The sequence below is a fragment of the Tripterygium wilfordii genome, chromosome 14 (genome assembly GCF_013401445.1).
Source record: "Tripterygium wilfordii isolate XIE 37 chromosome 14, ASM1340144v1, whole genome shotgun sequence".
Lineage (NCBI taxonomy): Eukaryota > Viridiplantae > Streptophyta > Magnoliopsida > Celastrales > Celastraceae > Tripterygium > Tripterygium wilfordii.
The window spans coordinates 13047192-13067748 of record NC_052245.1 but is presented as its reverse complement, the minus strand read 5'-3'; the positions used below and the strand labels follow the sequence as shown (position 1 = coordinate 13067748).

The 20557-nt window shown below is 37.8% G+C and overlaps 3 protein-coding genes across 3 annotated transcripts; 2 read left to right on the top strand and 1 right to left on the bottom strand.

Annotated features, from left to right (window-relative positions):
• The first annotated feature begins 738 nt into the window (after positions 1–738).
• LOC120015298 (FIP1[III]-like protein) lies at positions 739–10151 on the top strand. Its single transcript, XM_038867655.1, has 9 exons — positions 739–1424; positions 1977–2194; positions 2511–2637; positions 3077–3178; positions 3284–3385; positions 3484–3689; positions 4745–6548; positions 8653–9218; positions 9741–10151. Exons 1-8 carry the CDS (start codon positions 942–944, stop codon positions 9202–9204), a joined length of 3594 nt encoding a protein of 1197 aa, XP_038723583.1. The 5' UTR covers positions 739–941; the 3' UTR covers positions 9205–9218; positions 9741–10151.
• A 1281-nt stretch (positions 10152–11432) lies between these two features.
• Positions 11433–15714, top strand: LOC120014482 (protein high chlorophyll fluorescent 107). The gene is made up of 8 exons (XM_038866446.1): positions 11433–12030; positions 12170–12313; positions 13199–13504; positions 13598–13657; positions 13784–14029; positions 14474–14584; positions 14689–14865; positions 15125–15714. Exons 1-8 carry the CDS (start codon positions 11548–11550, stop codon positions 15509–15511), a joined length of 1914 nt encoding a protein of 637 aa, XP_038722374.1. The 5' UTR covers positions 11433–11547; the 3' UTR covers positions 15512–15714.
• A 438-nt stretch (positions 15715–16152) lies between these two features.
• LOC120014072 (probable N-acetyltransferase HLS1) lies at positions 16153–17774 on the bottom strand. The gene is made up of 3 exons (XM_038866002.1): positions 17583–17774; positions 17327–17460; positions 16153–17100 (listed from the first exon to the last, which is right to left on the bottom strand). Exons 1-3 carry the CDS (start codon positions 17772–17774, stop codon positions 16239–16241), a joined length of 1188 nt encoding a protein of 395 aa, XP_038721930.1. The 3' UTR covers positions 16153–16238.
• Positions 17775–20557: the final 2783 nt, after the last annotated feature.

Here is a 20557-nt window from a genome sequence, read left to right as displayed (position 1 = left end):
ATCTCATCGAGCAAGAAAGCTAAAGGACGATTACCGTTCACACTTAACGATGAGTGTGTTTGGGAGGCAGGAAAGTTTTTGCACTGCATGAACCAGCTGAGAAAGAGAAACTGTCAGGTTCACATGCATGCATGCTTGGCTACCCTATATATCAATTATCAAGGTCATGTTGAAATCAGTCTCAGCTGACTAAGCAGACTAATTTATTAAAATAATTAGCATTGCCATGTCAAGAGTAATGACATCGTGTATTTCAGTTATTCCAATTATTGAGTTTATACTCACAGGATTTTATGTACATCCTTATGCACCAAACTCAATAGCTTAGAATTAGATAACTGAAATATCAACTGGTTAGATCTTCATTATTTTCGCCATTTCAAAGGCACTAGAACGCACTAGACTCTGCTATTCCTTTTTTGCTACTATTCCTACGTACTATTCGACTGATCTGAGTCGCACAATAATTTATCTAATGGTAGAAACAAACTTCTTTATGGGCCCCAGTCCTCTTTTATTGGAGAACATGGCCCTGTAAAGCCCAACTTAAGACCTAACTGACGGACCCAATCCTGTCTAGTGAAGTATGAAGTATCCACTCTGGAAAGCCCAACTTGAGGCCCAAGATCTGATCCATTATCACTGACTGGACCGGATGTAATCCATCAGTTCATCACACCATCCAATGAATCTCTATCCCCCAAAAAGCCTGAAACGGCGCCGTCTGTCAATTACTACAGTTGCTAGCCAGCAACCAAAATTTACATGTTAGGGTTTATCATTCTTTCGGGGTTTTAGTGGATTGTGGGGTTTCGGCTCTCTCAAGCCCCTTTGTTCAATGCGGTAGCGTTACCCAATGTACTCCGTCTGTTTTCATCGATGGATTCTCTATAGCCAAAACGCCTAGAAATCGGCATTGATTGTCAGGGTTTCTATGCACAATGGATATTTATGAGGATGATTTCGGTGATTTATACGCGGACGTGGAGGTGCAAGCGTGCTCTGCTATCAATGCCATTTCATTCCCCGCTAGCTTATCCGCAAAAGTAGAGGGAGAAGAAGGTCCTGATGAAAAAACCAGTGAACTTAATCCTGAGCACAAGTCAAATTCAGCTTCGGATTTGAACAAATTGGATTCTATTGCTGATGAGCCGGCGTGTATTGGAGACGTGGAAGCAGACGGTAGCGACAGTGATGATGATTTGAATATCGTTTTGAATGATGATGATGATTGCCAGCGGGTTTTGGTCGGGAGAAAAGATGGGATTGACCGTTGTGAGGATGATGATGGTGAGGAGTTTGTCACAAAGGAGGTTAAGGAGGGTGGCAGGTCGGGTTTAGGAAGATCGAAAAAGGGTTTAAATGGATATGGCTGTGATAAAGCATTTAAGGGTGGGTATAATTTGCAGTACACCCAATACAAGGTAATGCACTCGTTATACCTGTCAATGATCTTTTTGTAATGGAGGCTATGTGAAAGGATAATTGATGCAAGTTGAATGGGTTTGTTAACGCCAGTCTGCTGTATCTATGATTTGTGTTTTTTAGTGATGCCTATCATCTGCTGAATGTATTGTGTTAAGATACAAATGTGGTTGTTGGGGTCATCTGAACCGGTCTTGATCTGGAAATATTGCTAAGCTGTTATATATAGAAACAGAAGTTATGGAACGTATGAAAAAATTTGTGAGAACCTAACATAATCTAGATTCTAGAAGATCACAATTTATTAAGTAGGGCTGGCTGAACTATTTTTTTTTGTAGTGAAACACTGGTTGTAGAATGTGCTGCTAAACTATTCTGTTTGTCTAGTATTTGTTTATGTAACTACTTTAGGATCTGTAATTTATGATGGATGGCCCTGTCTTTGGACCTTTAAAACCAATCTTTGTTTATTGCTAGAGACGTTTGGCATGCTGAGATTAGTTTATGCATAAAAAAAGGGTTCTCTTTCTTATTGGGGGATTGTTGTGTAGCATGCAAGACTTCATGGACTGGCATTTCCTAGTAATACAAAGGCAACAGAATTAGTGGGATTGGCTTCTGGCTTTTCTATGCCATCTGGAGGTGATTGGGAAGCTAATGGGTGCAATCAACAAAAGAGCTTACTGTTAAGTCATGCTTCTGATACTCGCACTGCAGCTAATTTAGTAGTTCCTCAGTGTAGATATGGATTCTCACTTCCATGGTACAGGTTAGTCTACACAACTATGCTTTTTTATGTCCTTGCAAATCTTTTTTCTTTTGTTTTCTGGAATCTTGCTAGAGACATCGTGGTCCATGAAACTTGAAAATAAATGGGCATTCTCTGGTTGTAATATGAAATTTATCACATCATCATTTTGGGATGATGGGTGACATTTGGCTCTTTTTCATGCTCATAATTTTTTAAGGACATGTCCCTTGTCTGTCAGCTAGTTTTCTTACTGGTCTTAAAAATAAACTTTTGGTTCTCCTTTACCCATCTTCATAATGATTTACTGTTAGAGTTTTATCTTTCTTTCTTTCAGGACCATATTAGATGTAAACATTGATGCATTTGAGCAAAAACCATGGAGGCATCCTGGGGTTGATATAACAGATTATTTCAATTTTGATTTCAATGAGGACAGTTGGAAACAGTACTGCAGCTCTTTGGTAAATTTCGTTGATCTTGTATCTGTACAGTAAATGTTTGTTGTGCTGAAACAATCTGCCTTAAGTGTATACTTCATGCATGGCGCCCCCTGGGTTGGTCTTACAATTCCGCATTTGCTCTGCCTTCTACGGCTGTATCTTTTTGGCATTTCAGTGCAGCCCATTTGCTTCTATTCAGCTTTTGAACAAAGTTTATGGCTAAATGCTTTATGTTCTTTTTCGGGAATACTTCCCAATTCTCATCAATGTCATCTTACCAACATGCTACAGGAAAAATTTCAGCTGCAAATATTTACGAATTCAAGGGTCTCGTTTTATGAACAATCTAAATTTAATCAAGCGAGTTGTTTGAAACTTCATAAAAAACTTTTCATGTGTTTAGTGGTTTTTGTGAAAATTTTGTTTTTGTGATAATCACTTAACTTTTGCATAAAAATAGGCTTTTAGTGAATATAAGCAAGAGAATGTGGATCAAGAAAATGAAGATGGGGTTGGACCTTCAGCAAGCTTTGATGATAGCAAAGAGAGGCATGTCAACTTGGTATGTGATGTGGAATATAACTCTTTCTGTTATTACATCAATATACATAATTGATTTCTGGTAATGTTTTGATGGATAAAATTTTCTAGTTGTTGATTGTTTCAGCCTAAAGGACGGGCAATATCAGTTAGAGGTAGCAGTGGTGAACGTCAACCATCCATGGATGTAAGGCAGCCACGCAATTTGAATTCTGATGTTGTGATACAGGTATGCTTGGATTTGGGCATGCTTTTCCTCCTAAGTCTTGTATGACACATTTATGTGGGCATATATGCTTTAAAACCTAACTTTATGGTCGGAAATAGATCCCCTTGCATGATTCTGCTGAGGATTCATGTGGCTCAGGCAAAGAGCAATTGGATATTACAAATGGTGCTGTACATGAAGCTTCAGAATATGAAGAACCCAATGTGGATGATAACAAGGATATCCATTCTAGTGGGAGGGCCGATCAACTTTTAGTACTAGAAGGCAATATGCGGAGTTCAAGCGGGTGTTTTGCCCTTAAAAGGTTCGACTTTTTTCCTAATTTTCATGCCTTATTCTTTTATCTCTGATTTTATAGGAAAAATAGGACTGCACTAGTATGTGCTCTTGAAATATCTTTTCTGGGTTATCCAACAACTTGTATGATGTAGTTCTTAAACTACTGAATACTGATGTAGATTTTATTCCATGCATGTCATTGTTCCTTTCTTTTTATTTTATTTTATTTATATAGCAGGTTTAATGAAATTAATTTTGTTGATCTTGGTTATTTTATTGCTTGTACTGATGTGTATTGATGCTGTCTGAGACCTTAAATTTGGCCATTTAAAAACAAAGATTATTTTTTTGTTTAACTTTTGGGCATTCAATTTCAGTCTTATATTTGTTTATAGATTATGATTTTCATTTGCTGCTATTCTATTTACTTTAGTATTTTTCATTATAAAAAGACTTGAATGGGTGAAAATTTGCTATTTATTTGACTCTGAGATTGTCAGGAAATTCAGAGATCTTTGGATTGAGATCCACCCAGTGCAACTTGGATTTAATGGATGCTTTTGTTTTGCTGGTGATTGCTAGCACCGGTGTTTATACAGTCAGGATTGTTTCTATGTTGCACGTTTTGGAAAAAATCCAGTTAACGTACAGCTAGAAAGATTACAATATATAATAAATTATATTGAAAACAACCTAAATTTTCGGTTAATGCATACGCTTTTTAAACCTCTAATAAATGAACTGATTTTATCCTATATCACAAGCCTTTTTGCCCATGTTCATTTTGCAACCTACTACATTTTGTTGTCTGTATGGGTGGAGGAAGGTTTTGGCTACTTCAGCTTGGAGTAGGTTGACCAACTTGCTGTTAGCATTTTTTTTGGTGTCTTTATTTCCCCCTGTTGTCATCTTGTCAGCACTTGTGCAGTTATCCTCTCTGTAAATGTGTTTAATTTTATGATTGTCTACTCACAATGTATTTGTAAGAGATCATTGGAGAAGTACTTTATGTAGATTAATTTTTAAAATTTTGTAGGAATTTATTGGCATGCTGAATTTATTGTTGTTTGCTATGAATAGGTGTTCCAAGTCAACAACTGGATTTGATCAGATGTCCATGAATCCTGATTATCATGGAACTGACCTGGATGATGATGTGGATGGTTATTCCCATGAAAATTTGAATTCTCATGCATCAGAAGGAATTGAGAAAGACATAGAAGGGGTGAAGAATACAAAGGGAGAGGTTGGCGGGAAGACATGTAGGTCGGACCCATGCATAACTGAAACAGATTTATCCCCTGGCGATCGAAGTCACTTTAGCCCAACATCATCCTGTTTCAGTGGTGATTCTGAAGCCTCAAAAGATAGTGTCCGTGGTGATCTTGAAGAGCCTGGTAGTCCTTTAAGAAGGCCTTCATTAAATTCAAATTCTGAGTTGCTTGATTCTGTCACTTCCAGCCGTAAAAACAACATTAGGAATGGCACGGAATCAAAGCCATATTACAGCAAGAAATATTCAAGAAGCAGAAGTCCCTTTCAAGAGAAGCAAAAATGTCGTATTCGGGGGATTAATAAACATGCTAAACGGCATATATATCTTGATAGTGATGAAGATGCCTTCCTCATGTCAGATGCTGAGGACCTACATCAGAGGGATTACTCATCGGTTGATTGTGACAGAAGAATGGAGAGGCTGACTGATTTTCATTCTTATGACAGGGAAGTCTTCTTGCATGACAGGTTAACAGAGACTTCTTGTGGTCATGGCAGTGGGAGATCTGCTGATGGCTACCGTCAGACTTTTCACACGAAGTATCCTAGGAGAAAGGTTCATCAGAATTTTAGAGGTGGGATGGACCGACATGTCAGAAAATACTGGGATGAAAAAGAGGATTATCATGAAAGCTCTATAGTAGATGATGCAGATAATAGGGACCACAATTGGCATCATGGTGGAAGACGACTCTCTGCTGAGAACAGAATTTATCGCATGTATGGGAGGTCCAGGGAGTTGGTTTCAAGGCATTCCTCTGCTTTTAAAGAAAGGGAGACACAATGTAGGGGTGGTCGACTCAGTGACAGGAAGAGAACTGAGTTTCGTCACTGTTTGCTTGAGTATAAACATGAAGATTACTTCATGCCAGAAAAATATGGGGCGCGTATTTCATTGGCTGACGAAAGAAGAGATGCTTTGGATAAAAGTTACAGAACATTTACTCCATCGGTTGAGAGAGAAGTGAATATGTCTGGTCAAAGGGGTAGATATGTTGAAGATTCCTCATTAGATTTGGATGGTTCATGGCGTGGGGAAATTGGAGATGAGCATTGGGGACACCAAGATCATCAATCTTTGTCATCTTGGTTTCACCAGAAACCTGGTACAGATATTAGAGGAACATGGCATGATACCATGTCATCAAGAAATGAAACTGATACATACAGAAGATACAGGAGATATACACTTAATGAGGAAGACAGAAATGGCGGTCCTTTCGGTAGTTTTAATGAGGCGACGGATTCTGAAGTTAGAACCATTTATCATGATGACAATGTAAATGGAGTTAAGAGAAAATATTCTTGGAGATCTAAAACACTGCATTCGGTTGATGATAAATCAATGAGACATGGATACAATGAAGTACATGCTGAAGAACCTTTTTATTCGCATGAAAATTCTCCGGCCGTCGAAAGGTTCTCTGATAGATGTCGATATGCCAATGGCAGGATTCTTAAGTTGGAGCGACCTAGGCGAAAAATGATTCGTGAAGGAAGTAGTGCCAACTCTGTTAATAGGCACTCAATTATAAGTTATAGAAGTGAGCAAGAGCAAACTGTCCTGAACTGCAGGGAGTCCGTTGGCCTGAATGTTGGGGAAGGAAAGGTAAAGTTGGGGAATCTGAGGTTAAAACCCTGTATCACTGTACATGTATATGAGTTGTCTACTTCCTTTGAGCAATTTTCATTATCAATGCTCTTTTATTGCATGTTTGATATAAATCCTTTTTATCTGGCATGTTTTTTCCCCGTGTTTTATATTAACTCAGCTTTATAGTGGGCATTTATATTTTGTCATCATGTGCTTGAGTATCAACATAGTGATTTATGCCTAACAGAGACAATGCTTACCCGCAGCAAATAAGTGTACAATAACAACTTAGTTACCCAATTGTTGTCTGACCTTTGAATGATGCCATTATAATGGCATAGTTTCTGTCTGTGGGCATGCAGAGGTTCACATACCAGGTAAATATTCCCCATGCGGGGGTTATGGCGGTTGAGATTTGATACGCTTTTTCTGTGTACTATCTAGTTTTTCAAACGTTGATGATACCAGCTTGATATCTTTAGCGAAGCCTTTGAACTTTTCTTTTTTTGATTGAGGTGACTATTAGACTCCCAAAGAAGTGCTTTATATATGCTTTAGAAATATATCTAAACTTAAGAGACCTCTGCTTATCAAGGGACTTGCTGGCTGTAACTTCATCGGAGATCAATGTTTTATTTTTGAGTATAAGGTTTTTGCTTTAGATGAAGCTTTGGAACTCAATGGCAGAAGAATGCTGACCAGCTTAGACATTAGTGTGGTCAGGACTTTTATTTTACATGGGGATATCTGTTTTGTATTCTGTTTCCAGCTAACTCTAGTCTTCTATTCACAAAGAGGGTGGAACAGAAAGCACTTTGAATATGCTATTTTCAATTTGTTTCGCGTAGTTCTTACTTCTTATGTCATGTTCATGCAGATTATGGAATGACTTGCTTTTGTTATTTTTATACTTGGCTGCTTGCCTATATATTTTATACTTTCTGGTCATATGTTTCTTTAGATTTTTTAAATGAAATTACCCACTAACTGTGAGAGCTTGTTAACAAGTTTCATCTTGAAGATTTTGCTTCTAATAATAGTGGCTGAGAAATTTAGCTTTTCAATTATTCAGCTTGTGTTACTATTCCAATGATGATCCGACAGGCCCACTATGACTTATTGACTGGAACCTGTATATTTCTGAAGTATGAACACCTAACGTTGATCTTGAGGCCTACTTGGTGAAATTTAACTGAATTTAGTTCCTTGGTTTTCAAGTAGGCAGTCTTCCCTGTTATCACCTTTGTTGTTGTTTCCCATCTCCTGGAGGGGGGGATTGCTGTTTCTTTGGTTAATTTCTGAAGTGTTTTTGTGGATGATATGTTTAATAAAACATGTTGTATGGCGGCAGTCTGCTACATACTAATTCTGAAGTTGGGTACCAACTGAACTTTGGAAAATGTTTTTTGTTTTGTATGAGTGTCTACCTACAGCTTCGGATGATTTTACTTGGATCCTTGGATTGCTCTCTAAGATGTTTTAGATTTGTGTCCTTCCAATTTAGTGAGGTTGATTCATGGATGGTTTGTTATATTGTGCCCGTGATTGCAAAGTAGTATAGTTTGAAGATGATCCATGAGTGTGCTGTTATATTTACCCATAACCCAATATATGTAAAGTGTTATAGTTTGATGGTGATCCATGGTAGCTCATTTTAGGTGATTATGGGACTTATTAGACTCTACAAAGTGGATGATTGGCCACATATGAAATCAAATTCATTTTTTAATTGACCTGCATATCTTACCTTGGTAAAATGTTCCTTTTTGGTCCAGTTTGTTGTGTAGAAGCTTGGGGTATTGGTTCTCTGTGTTGCTAACTTGGATTATTTATTTGATCTTGACACATGGTACATAGACAGAACAATGATGAATGCCATGGAATTTATTTTTTCTATATATTTTGATGCTTTACCAGTTAGAAAAATGTTGTCCGTGCATGATAGTTTAAGTTGATTCTTTCAGGATTTTGTTAATAATGCATTCTGCTGCATGTCTGCAAGCATTTCCATCTTATGTATCTTAAACTCATTCTTTGCTCACGATAGCTTTTTGCCTCTTGTCGAAGGTGTTAGTAGCTTAGTAATTGTAACATTTCCATGTGGTAATACGCTCTGCAGTCTGGACGATATTCTGACAGAAGAAGTTTAATATGCAATGGGAGATTTGACAAGAAGGTTATGAACTTTTCCAAGGAGCTCACAGCTTCTATGGATTTCAATGAATGTCGCAGTGGGAAAGAAATTCAAACCGACGCTGCTGAAACTGTGATCAACCAAAGGAAGGATCAACTGCATGGTGAATTTCCAGTTCCAGAGCCAAGTGCTGATATGGATATTGAGGAGGGTCAGATAATAACGGAACAAAATATGGAGGATCACTTCATGGTAAAACATGATACCAAATATGCAGCTCAGACTGAAAACATGAAGAAAAGAATGTTACGGGATGAGAATGCTTTTGACGGTAGTAAGGATGCCAGGGGATATGACAACCAACACATTCTAGAGACACTAGCAAAAATGGAGAAACGAAGGGAGCGCTTCAAGATTCCTGTCCCACTGAAGAAGGAACCAGAAAAGCCTTCTGAGCCCCAATCAGAGCTGATGGTTGATGCAGCTGAAATTAGGCAGCAAAGACCAGCTCGGAAAAGGCGGTGGGGTGGAAGTTAGAATTTAAATTACAGGTAAGCAATTATCTTATCATCTTTATGAAACACATACTCTTGCATGGAATATACAACTTTGCACATTCTGTACCTAATTTTGGGATTTTCTCATCCAGAACTGGTTGGAGTTTTAACTGAACACATTCTCTTTTGATTTTGTTTTCAGTATAAAAGTATGTGTTCAAAGGTTGTAAATATTTGCTCCCGTTGATAATTTAAGACATCATTGATCTATGAAATTTATAGCTTGGTTCTATTTTACTGTCATGGCCAAGGCAATGGCTTGGGATTCTGTGGCTTTTCGTTCCATTGTGAGTCGCATCACTTCAGTTATTTTCTCGTCCGTGCCTGTATGCCATATCTGTTGTCCTGAAGCTGAGCTACAATTTACTGCTGTGATTTTGCCTGTAATTTCTTAGTCCAGTGCAGCCTCTGTTAGCTTCTTATCAGTATTATTCATAAGAGTTTTATACCTTTTGTTATTAAATTTTTACATCTCTGTCAACCAAGAAGTTTATGTGATTTAGTGAGCTTTTGCAGATTGAGGAACCGTGAAAGTCATATATGAGCGCCAATTTCGACAACTTGTTCGGGGGCAGATTGCTCATTGCTGACTTGTAGCTCCATTACCGGTTGGCTCTATCATGAAGAGTATGAAGCAAAACATATGACATAGTTTGAAAGGTGACTTCCTGCTTCTTACAATCACAAGAGCCAGAACAAAGGATAATATTTTCTATTCAATTGGATTTATGAGTTTTTGGTCAAAAAAAGGGATGGATCTCAAAATCTTCAGTTGCTCAACAGTACTGGAACTCCTCTCTAAAATGATCAAAATAAAATCATTGTAGCTAGTGCAGAATATTTATTCTTCTTATTTGTACCTTTTATTGTTGATGTACATTCAAAGTAACTTCATTATATCACTTGCTAATAATTACTTTTTCTTAATTTAAGAACAAGAAATTTGGTTCGCCATTGACATAAGGTCGTTGATTAAGCGTGGTGAGTAATTTGGCTCATCATTTTGGACTGACTTCTTCTGTTAGATTATGAATATTCAGTTTTTTTTTTTTTTGAAAAATGCAAGATTTACTGTGCGGTTTGCTGTAGGAGATTATTGTACCGGAGTAACAGATAGACTGGGGTGATTTCCCACCAACTAAAGGTCTCCACGTGCCATTGGGAAATCTGATGTGGAGGTTGAGTAGCGTGGTTGATTGTGAACCAGTCGCTTCTGAGGTGTAGAATTACTTAAATGACCAACAATTGTTACATCACTTCTCTTTTTCTCTGAAATTTTCATTTCATCATAATAATATATTTAATCTTATAATAACTTATTTTTATGATCGTACAAATTAGTTTATTTTTCCATAAACTCTATCAAACGAACCCTAGTATTATATTTAGAGTAATATAACTCTAATGAAATTATTTTGTTTTTTTAAATTTTTTTTAAATTTCTAATTATATTTAAAGTGATAAAATTCCAACGAATTTTTTTAAAACTACAATTTATTTTTTTTTTCTTACTCCCTCCGTCCCATTTTAATTGTCCTCTATTCTTTTTTGGGATGTCCCAAAATGCATGTCCATTTTAATTAATTAAAACTAATTTCATCCATTTTTCTCATCTTATCCTTATTTACTCTTAAATTGAAAAGCTAATGGAGTGAATTCCCAATGAGTCATTGACATTTTAATTGTCCTCTATAAATGAGGGTATAAATGTCAAATTGAAGGGGAGTAATGTAATTTCTTAAACTGTGTGTAAAATTAAAGGGGACAATTAGAATGGGACGGAGGGAGTATTTAAATTAGTTCAATTAAAATTCTAAATATAGTAAGAGAATATAATTAATGATATTAAAGAAATACTCCCTCCGTCCCATTTTAATTGTCCTTTATTCCTTTTTGGGATGTCCTAAAATGAATTGCTCATTTCAATTAATTAAAACTAATTTCATCTATTTTTTCTATCTTACCCTTATTTATCCTTAAATTGAAAAGCTAGAAGAGCTCACTAAGCAACTCAATAAATGAGGGTATAAATGTCAAATTGAAGGGGAGTAATGCACTTTCTTAAACTATGTGTAAAATTGAAGGGTATAATTAAAATGGGACGGAGGGAGTAGTTTTTTTCTTTTTTATTTAATGCAAGGGGCTTAACGTATGAGCTCTAATTTATATAAGAAAGAAATTAGAATTCTAAAAAAGGGCAAACGAGTCATTTCGGTATCTCCGTTTCCTCTTGCAGAGTGCAGAGCTGAGAGCCCGCCCAGGATTTCCTTTCCATGCAAACCAGACAGTTCTGATCCGTTGAAAATTAACACACCAACAGACAATGCACTTCTTCACTTCTCCTTCTCCTGCACAGAAACCAAGCTTCACTACAGTCTTCTCTCCCTCTCAAAACCCTAACTGTCCTTCCAAATTCCCTCTCAATTTACCCTTCAAAACCCTCTTCCTCTCCCTCCCTGCCTGCCTTCCAAGTCAATCATCCTCTTCTGTCCTCGAATCACTAGATAACGAAGCCATAAAAAACGACACCGTTTCGAAGCGAGATGCTCTTGTCGTTCGCCGCCCACTTATGGAGGTATCCGGTGAAGAATCCTTGGGCGAGGATGACGACAAAGCGGAGACGAAGGATGCCTTGCAAGGTCTCACCGACTTTGCCAAGAAGATTCCCATTTTTGAACCGGAGAAAGTCGAATCAGGTCCTCCTCGTGAAAAACCACTTGTAATTAATCTGGACTTGGCATTGTATAGAGCCAAGGTCTTGGCGAGGAATCATATGTACCAAGAAGCAGAGAATATACTCGAGAAGGTATGTACATGCACTTACACGTATACGCATCGTACTGTTTACATATATTTGGTTTACGTCATGATTCTCATGAATATTGATTCAAATCGGATTATTTACTCGTAATGTTATTAATATTGTTTTTATTTTGGTGTTGAAGTGTATATACTATTGGCCTGAAGATGGGAGGCCATATGTGGCGTTAGGGAAGATATTGAGCAAGCAATCAAGAACAGCAGAGGCTAGAGCCGTGTATGAAAAAGGTTGCCAAGCAACCCAAGGCGAGAATTCCTACATTTGGCAGGTTAATTTGCTTGTTCTGTGTGTTGTCATGTGATTATACTTCAATTAATATTCTCCACAAGTGATCCGATCCGCTGGTGGTTCTAGTTCAATTCTAAAACAATTAGTGGTGTGCAATTTCTTCACAGTGTCACACATTTTCCAAAAGGAATAATAATGAGGGAAAGAAGGACAATTGTTCACCCTACAGATTTTCCCACTTGTTGTTCTGTCTTGGTGTTTTCTTAATCCAATTGTTCACCCCAGACATGCTTGTATTTATTTACTCTTTCCTTTTATACTCATTTTGCAAGTGACTTGGATGGTTTGTGGTACTCTTTAACTATGGAGGACAATAAAAATTTTGTGTTTTGTGCAATAAGGACTTGGGTGTTAAATACGACAAGCACTCTTGGTATTTGTTAAGATTAGTTACTTTGTCATTCAACCCAATAAGTTGGGTTGCCTTGTTGGTTTGGGGCGTTTCAACACTCCCCCTCATGTGTGGGCTGGGCAACCCTGATGGTCCAACAGGTGCACAACAAACAAGGCCCAACACTAGGACAACAAACAAACACACAAATGCCCACACTTGGGGCAATAATAGTTGGGGATTTTAAGTTGCGGAGGCTAAGGTTCGAACCCGAGAACTCTCGCTCTTATACCATGTTAAGATTAGTTGCTTTGCCATTCAACCCAATAAGTTAACTTGTTGGTTTGAGGCATAGATCTTCTTTTATATAAATATTCTAACAGTATTGTTGGAGTATGCAGAAGTTATTGAATATTGTGAAAATGAATATGTTGGGGTTTGGATTCATTATGATTGATATAATGAACTGCATTCATATGTTACTTTTATCTATCGTATTTGAGGATTGACTATTAACATTTTCTCTTGGAGCAGTGTTGGGCTGTTCTAGAAAGTAAGATGGGAAATGTAAGAAGAGCAAGAGACTTATTTGATGCTGCTACAGTTGCGGATAAAAAACACATTGCTGCCTGGCATGGCTGGGCAGTTCTAGAGCTGAAACAGGGAAACGTCAAGAAGGCAAGGCAACTTCTTACCAAGGGCCTTAAATATTGCAGCGGAAATGAGTACATCTACCAAACACTTGCTTTGCTGGAAGCTAAAGCAAACCGGTATGAGCAGGCTCGGCACTTGTTCAAGCGGGCCACCAAGTACAATCGAAAAAGCTGTGCCAGTTGGCTTGTAAGTTTTTGGTGTCTTGATAGAAAGAAAATTCTCCATATAGTAATTGTAGCTTTAGTGATTTATTGCTTCTGTTGGATTCTTCTTCCACAGGCATGGGCACAGCTGGAGGCACAACTAGAGAATAACCAAATTGCAAGGCAACTCTTTGAGGTAATTTTTCTCTGTATACCATCATATTTCAACATTGGTATCATTTCCCTGCTGCAAAATTGAGGCCAAGAATGACTTTCACCTTCATGGTTTTGTATTGAGTTGATCTTGCGTTTTAATTTTCAGAAAGCAATCCAGGCAAGTCCAAAGAATAGATTTGCGTGGCATGTCTGGGGGGTTTTTGAAGCTAATATTGGTAACATTGAGATGGGAAGAAAACTTTTGAAGATAGGCCACACACTTAATCCAAAAGACCCAGTTCTCCTACAGTCTCTTGCATTATTGGAATATAAACACTCAACTGCAAATCTTGCTAGAGTGTTATTCAAGCGAGCATCTGAATTAGATCCTAAGCACCAACCAGTATGGATGGTAAGTAATTTCTTCCGAGAGTACAAAGATCTGTTCATGAAAGTTGATTTGCTTTCCTGTTTTTATTTTCTCCATATTATATTGTGCAAGCCAATTGTGAGACTAAATTCTTTCGTTGATTCTCTTTAATTGCGAAAAGTTCATTGATTTTATCAAAAAAACAAAGAGTTTATTGATATATGTTGGGCATGGGGGCACAGTTTTAGTTACTTTTTTACAGATATACAGTAGTATAGGGGATGTTATGTTCTACTTCATGGGCCAAAAGTTTTCAAATCTGAGGCCTTTTTACATTCTTCTTCTATTTTCGCTCATCAGAAGTAAACACTCTTTCTCCCGCCTAAGAATCACCTCTTAATTTTTGAAGTTTGACCTTTTCTTTTGATGCACAACTTTTGAATTGACTGTAATATTTATCAGCTGATATAACTTCTGGCTGTTTAGGCTTGGGGTTGGGTGGAATGGAAAGAAGGCAACTTAGCCAAAGCAAGGGAATTATATCAAAAAGCACTGTCCATTGACTCAACTAGTGAAAGTGCTGCTCGATGCCTACAGGTAATGATTGTACCTAGTTATTCATATTAGATATAGGATCAATTAGCCACGTGATTTTTCAGGGCTTAATAGTATTGCTTAATGCCATTTTCTATCTATGGCAGGCTTGGGGGGTTCTTGAGCAAAGAGTTGGTAACCTATCTGCAGCTCGACGATTATTTAGGTCCTCACTGAATGTAAATTCTCAAAGTTATATAACATGGATGACCTGGGCATCATTGGAGGAGGACCAAGGAAATCCTGTTCGTGCAGAAGAGATTCGCGACCTCTACTTCCAGCAGGTGAGGGATTTTTACTAGTAGAAAATCTGTCTGCAATAAGCCAATAACACACTCGCCTGATATCTCTTTACCTCCAATCTCTTAAGTTGTGCATTTTAAACATCCTTGCTTGTTTCTGGTGCTTGACATATTGGCATGTGGATGGGAGAATCTAAATTCCGAACAGGTGTTGAGGTTTTCCTTATCAGGATTTTAACTCCTATGAGAAGTTTGAACTTCTAGAGGACCATGCTTACATTTTCTCTGTTGTATGCCACAGCGTACTGAAGTTGTGGATGATGCTTCATGGGTTACTGGATTACTAGATGTCATCGACCCAGCACTTGACCGCATAAAGAGACTCATGAACTTGGATCAAAACCCATACAATAAGACACCTGAACAACTTCAAACAATTTCGGAAGCTAGTGGAAATAGGATTGAGGAGCATTCACCACCCTCTGCCAAAGGCGATAGAAGCAAGGTAGAACCTGGAAGTGGATTCAATTTGGATGCTTTTATAAAAGAAAAGTTATCATTAGATCCATTCAAGCTGGATATTCCAATAGGATCATCGAGGAAGTTTGTGTCAAAGAAAGTTAAATCTCCCAAAAGACTTGAGATTTCGGAGAGGACTTCAACAATACTTCCTCAAGCCAGCATGTAAGGAGTTCAGCTTGGTAGGCTAATAGATGCATTGTCGATGGATGGGATTGTTGAAACTGGAAAACTGTGGACGAATCTTTTAGGGCCGGAAAACCACGTTGGTACGTAAACTCCGTAGGAAACCTATACGCACAGATGTAAAATGAAAGCCAATGTAAGATGTCAAAATTTTTTGAATGTATATATGTAGTTTGTTTCTGTCTATACAACCATTGTGCATGAGTTTGAAGATAGAGAAGAAGATGTAGATTATCCTGAAATTTTTACAACATAAAGCAGGAAAGCTCAAGGTATTGGCAAATCATTCCCAGTCTTCCGCGTGGGATCGTCAAATTGATTGGATTGGATTCATTTTGTGATTCAGGGGATTCTAGGGTTAATAATTAGGTGTAGTGGTTGTTTAGATTCCATGTTTAGACTATGAGACCTTCATAGCTTGTCGATGTCCTAATTTTCCATTAACACATCTATGACAGAAGTGAGTCTTATACTTTCTTTTGCAGATTTTCTTGTCTGCAAAAGAAATCTACGGAATGTCTTTCACTTTTCACCTCAAAAGGCAAAAAAGAAGATGAAAAGATGAGAGATTTAATTATTTCTGTATTTTTTGGCTTTCTTTTGCAGATCATAGGCTTAAGCAAGTAACTTGAGAAGAGGATGGCAACTTAGAATTCAAAAGCTTACCTATAAAGCACATGCACTCATACAAGCATTCCATGTTAAGAACCCTAGAAGTCCCTTGGATCAACAAACACATCACCCGCTTGCCCCAGCAACCCAAGTTGGTCATCATCATCATTCACTGCATCTTGTTCAATCACTTTCTTCAAGTACCAGAGATCATTGATGCAGGAAATGAAGGATTCTTGGGGAAAATGCTCCATGAGAGGATCAGAGAGCCCTAGCTCAGTGATAATCACCTTGCAATCTTTCACAGTTTTAGCCAATCCCGACGCAAAATTCCACATACATTCCATGAGCTCCTGCAACCTCTCTCCCTCTCCAAAAATTCCATAGAGAAAAAGAAACCCAAATGGCTCTTCCAGTGAATCGCACATTGGCAATTTAAGGCAAGAAAAAATGATCTCTCTTGCCTGGCTTAGAAGAAACTTGAATGGGTGAGGCTTTCTTAGGTACTGAAGCTTGTATGCTTCACAAGAGTTCCAAATGCTAAACATAGCCCAAGATCCTGGTGTTTCAGTGATTATATTATCTTCATTGATCCATTTTTCTTCTTCTTCTTCTTTGAAGTAAGAAACCCACGTGCCTAAACTCAACTCATCTTTCAAAATCTCATCAATGTCTGCTGGATATATGTCTTTAGCTTTAAATTTATCCTTGTACAAGTGAATCGCCTGCTCTACTTTAAGCTTCTTTAGCTTCATAGTTTGAGGGAGACCTTTCATGTTTACCCCAACTGGTTGAACAAAAATGACCAAAGAACCAAAACTCGTGTAATTGCATTTGATGGTGAAGAGATTGGTAGATGCTACATTGCTTTTCTCTGTGGCTGTGAAAGTGTAATTTGCTCCTTTCTTTATCAACCATTCCTCAATTGACTTGACCAGTCTTAAGCCAATCCCCATCCTCCTGCAAACATCATACGAAACAAGGTGGAAATGAAAAACACATTACCATGAAGCTTGGTGTCCTAACCGGTTCGGCTCTCCCGAGTATGTCTCTGCGTTGTGATCCCGGTTACGACACTTGGAACAGATGTCTCTAAAGTACTATGAAATACTGTTGGTGATATTCAATGGACTTTTTTACCTTTATATTATATTTTAAGAGAGACAGAGCTTTAGACATAATTTACCTGTATCTAGGAGAGACGCGAAGGCCTAATATGCAGCCCAAATTAACATAATTTTCTCTTTGTTTAGTTCCCACACACTTAATGCATCCTCTTACCACACCAACAAGCTCTCCAATTTCCTCTACTTCAGCAACCTGTAGAACCGACGTTCAAGAACATTAGTGCATATATTGTCTTAATGTGACAATTTAAAAGAGAAAAATTAAAGGGAGAAGGAAAAAGAAATTTACAGCGTCAGATTTGTTAATTTACTTACCAACACTACATGAGAAGGGTAGAACCTGATTCTACACAAGGGATTACCGACAATGTTTGTGAATATGGAGAGCTCTTTGTTAAAGTTAGAAGCTAATATGTCACAGTTCCTCTCTAGTTTCCCCACCACTTGAATATCTCTGTCTTCATTATATTCCCTTATTATAACCTTGTTCTGAATGTTGTCAACCATTCTTTTGTGTAAAACAAGTCTATATATGTGAATTTGCTACCAAAAGGGCATAGCTAGATGCTACAAGTGCATCTGCCTTTTATGCTAAAGAAATTTTTGTCGTCTTTGCATTTATCTTCTTTTTCGTGGCTTTTATGAGGTTTTGCAAAAGTTGTAGGCCACCCTGATCATTGTGCTGTGCTCGTCACTTGGGTGATAGTCTATTGGTTATCACCCAAGAGAACCAATAGCCTATTGGTTATCACCTTGTGTTGTGATTTTCAGTGCGTGAACCTAATGACTCAAGTTTAGGCCCACATTGATCTAGAGGGCAAACTTGTACGATGCTCTTTTGGTTATGTTGAAAATCCACACCCTTGATAGCCTAATGGTTTGGGGCGAAATCGTATGGATTCGAAAGGTCTTGCATTCGATTCTCATTGGGAGCAATACCCTTGTAACCACGCATTGGATTTAGCCCAACTTATGATTCTCGTTGGGAGAATCGTATAGATTCGGAAGGTCCTGCATTCGATTCTCGTTGGGAGCAATACCTTGTGACCAGGCATTAGATCTTAGCTCAACTTACGTAGTTTGGCGTCAAGTGAAACTTAAATTTGGCGTCAGGTGAGAAATTTATGTGCGTAAACCAAATGGTTCCGGTTCCAGAGGATACATCGGGTCCGCACGGTTTTGTTTCTCCTTATCCCAGCTGCTAACGGCCGAACCTAATGGGTTAAAGCCCAACTCACTTGAGTTAAAAAAAGAACTTGTTGGTGTAATGAGAGAGGACTTGATCTTATATAAGAAACTCACTTGTTTTTGGATGTGGTACATAATAGGTTACCCAAAAAAAAGTGTTTGTCAATTGCAACCAATCATCTCAAAATTTCACTAGGGATTTTTTGTGGTAGATCGCAAGCTCTATAATTTTGGTTAAATTTAATTTATTGGGAAAGCTTGAGTGCTTAAACAAGAAATCGATTGCAAGTTCAAACTAAACTTGAAAATTCTGTCTACAAGGTTGCCAAGCGAAGACCAAGAGATTAATTCAATGATTCAAATTAACTCAGTTTGATTACACCCATCATTCTGTGACGACAATGAATCTTCCTTTCCTTGTACAAAATTTAACAGACCAATGAGCAGTACGCATTCGACCAAGTTTTATGGCAGTTTATGTCGAAAGTGTGAAAGCTGGCAACAGCTTTTTGCAGTCTTCCTTTGAATAGTGGAGAGCAGTAAGCATTGACCATCTGCATATCGAACAAAACCTTCCATGTGATTTACTGAGTCTTTTTTTCAGAAACATCTGCAGATTCTACCCTTCCATATTAATTTCTGCAGCTTTCGGATCTTTTGAGGTACAAATCATACTGTATTCCCATCTTAATTATCTTATTTATAAATCCATTTTAGTAATTAAAACTTCTCATTGTTTTTAGTAAATTTAAATATCCACTGAAACTCAATCAGGGTTGCAATGCCCTGACGTCTTATTTGCGTTGTGTTCTGCATAATGCATAACTTTTACTCGACATTTTGATGCATATGTTAAGAGAAAAATCGCACGCCATGGTAGTCATAGCTTCTTGTGCTAAAACCACACAGATAAAGAGCACAACCACGGACTAAACCAATAACAACATCCAAACCAAATAAAGATAAAAGAACCAATCAATAAACAGTAAAATTACGTGATTTAGCAACAGCTTACGTCCATGGGCTTGTATTCTTTTTCTTTATCAAAAAAAAAAGCTTACGTCCATGGGCAGTAGAGATCCATATTCACTATATTGGATAAGACTACAATGAGTAAACAAAGTCTCTCTCAAGGTTTTACAGTGTCAAACTCCCTCGCGCACATGCTGCAATACAAAAAATTAGATCCAGTTTTTCTATTTAACATAACACTAGTTGCGACTTTCGCTCGAGTGGCTACTCAGTTTGTCGTACATCCACAACCCCATTCATATCAACTATATTGTCCTCTTTGGGTTGTTCAGTTCTCGTGGATACATCGAACCCGCACAGCTATGTTTTTCCCTAACTAGACTATGTTTTTCCCTAACTAACAAGTGAGACAAAGCTCAACTCACAAAATTAGGGAAAATGCTTATGTTAGGAGTGAGTTTGTGTTATAAAGAAACAATTGTCCCACATCTTTTCCGATGTGGGACTTTCTAACGCAGTTCGCTCGGGTTCTTGCTCTCGGATATCTTCAGCATCAAAATTAGCTCGAATGCAATACCTTTCGCTCAGTGAAAATATATCATGTGTTGTTGAACCAATTCCCACACAGCTATCCGAACATTTAGTGTATTGTCAAGAGTTTATAGCGACAGGCTACAATCGATTATTAAGTCATATCATGTGGATGTTATAATTCAGTTCTGTTATTTTTTTCTGAAATTATTCTCTGGTACCCACTGCAAAATACTTGAATGTGACAAACAAGAGTACAAGATTCAACTAGAAACCATGTGAAAGAAAAGGTTGGCCAGGCAGAAATTTAAGGGTTGCAAATTGGTCTTCCAACTTATAATTTTTTTCTTGTCCTTCAACACCAGAAAATAGAATCTCAATTTGATGCAACATTATGCCTTGGGATGTTCACTCAGTTGCTGCCACTGTGTATGTTAAGAAAGTGAGAAAAAAAATGATTTTGGCGATGGTTTCAGCCCCCGAGTTTGGATTGACACAACTATTTTTGAGTTGTTTGTGCTAGGTCTCATCCCCTAAGTTTGGGCTTAGAATCATACCTTATTCTCGATTATCAAAAAGGAAAAGAAGAGAAAGGGATG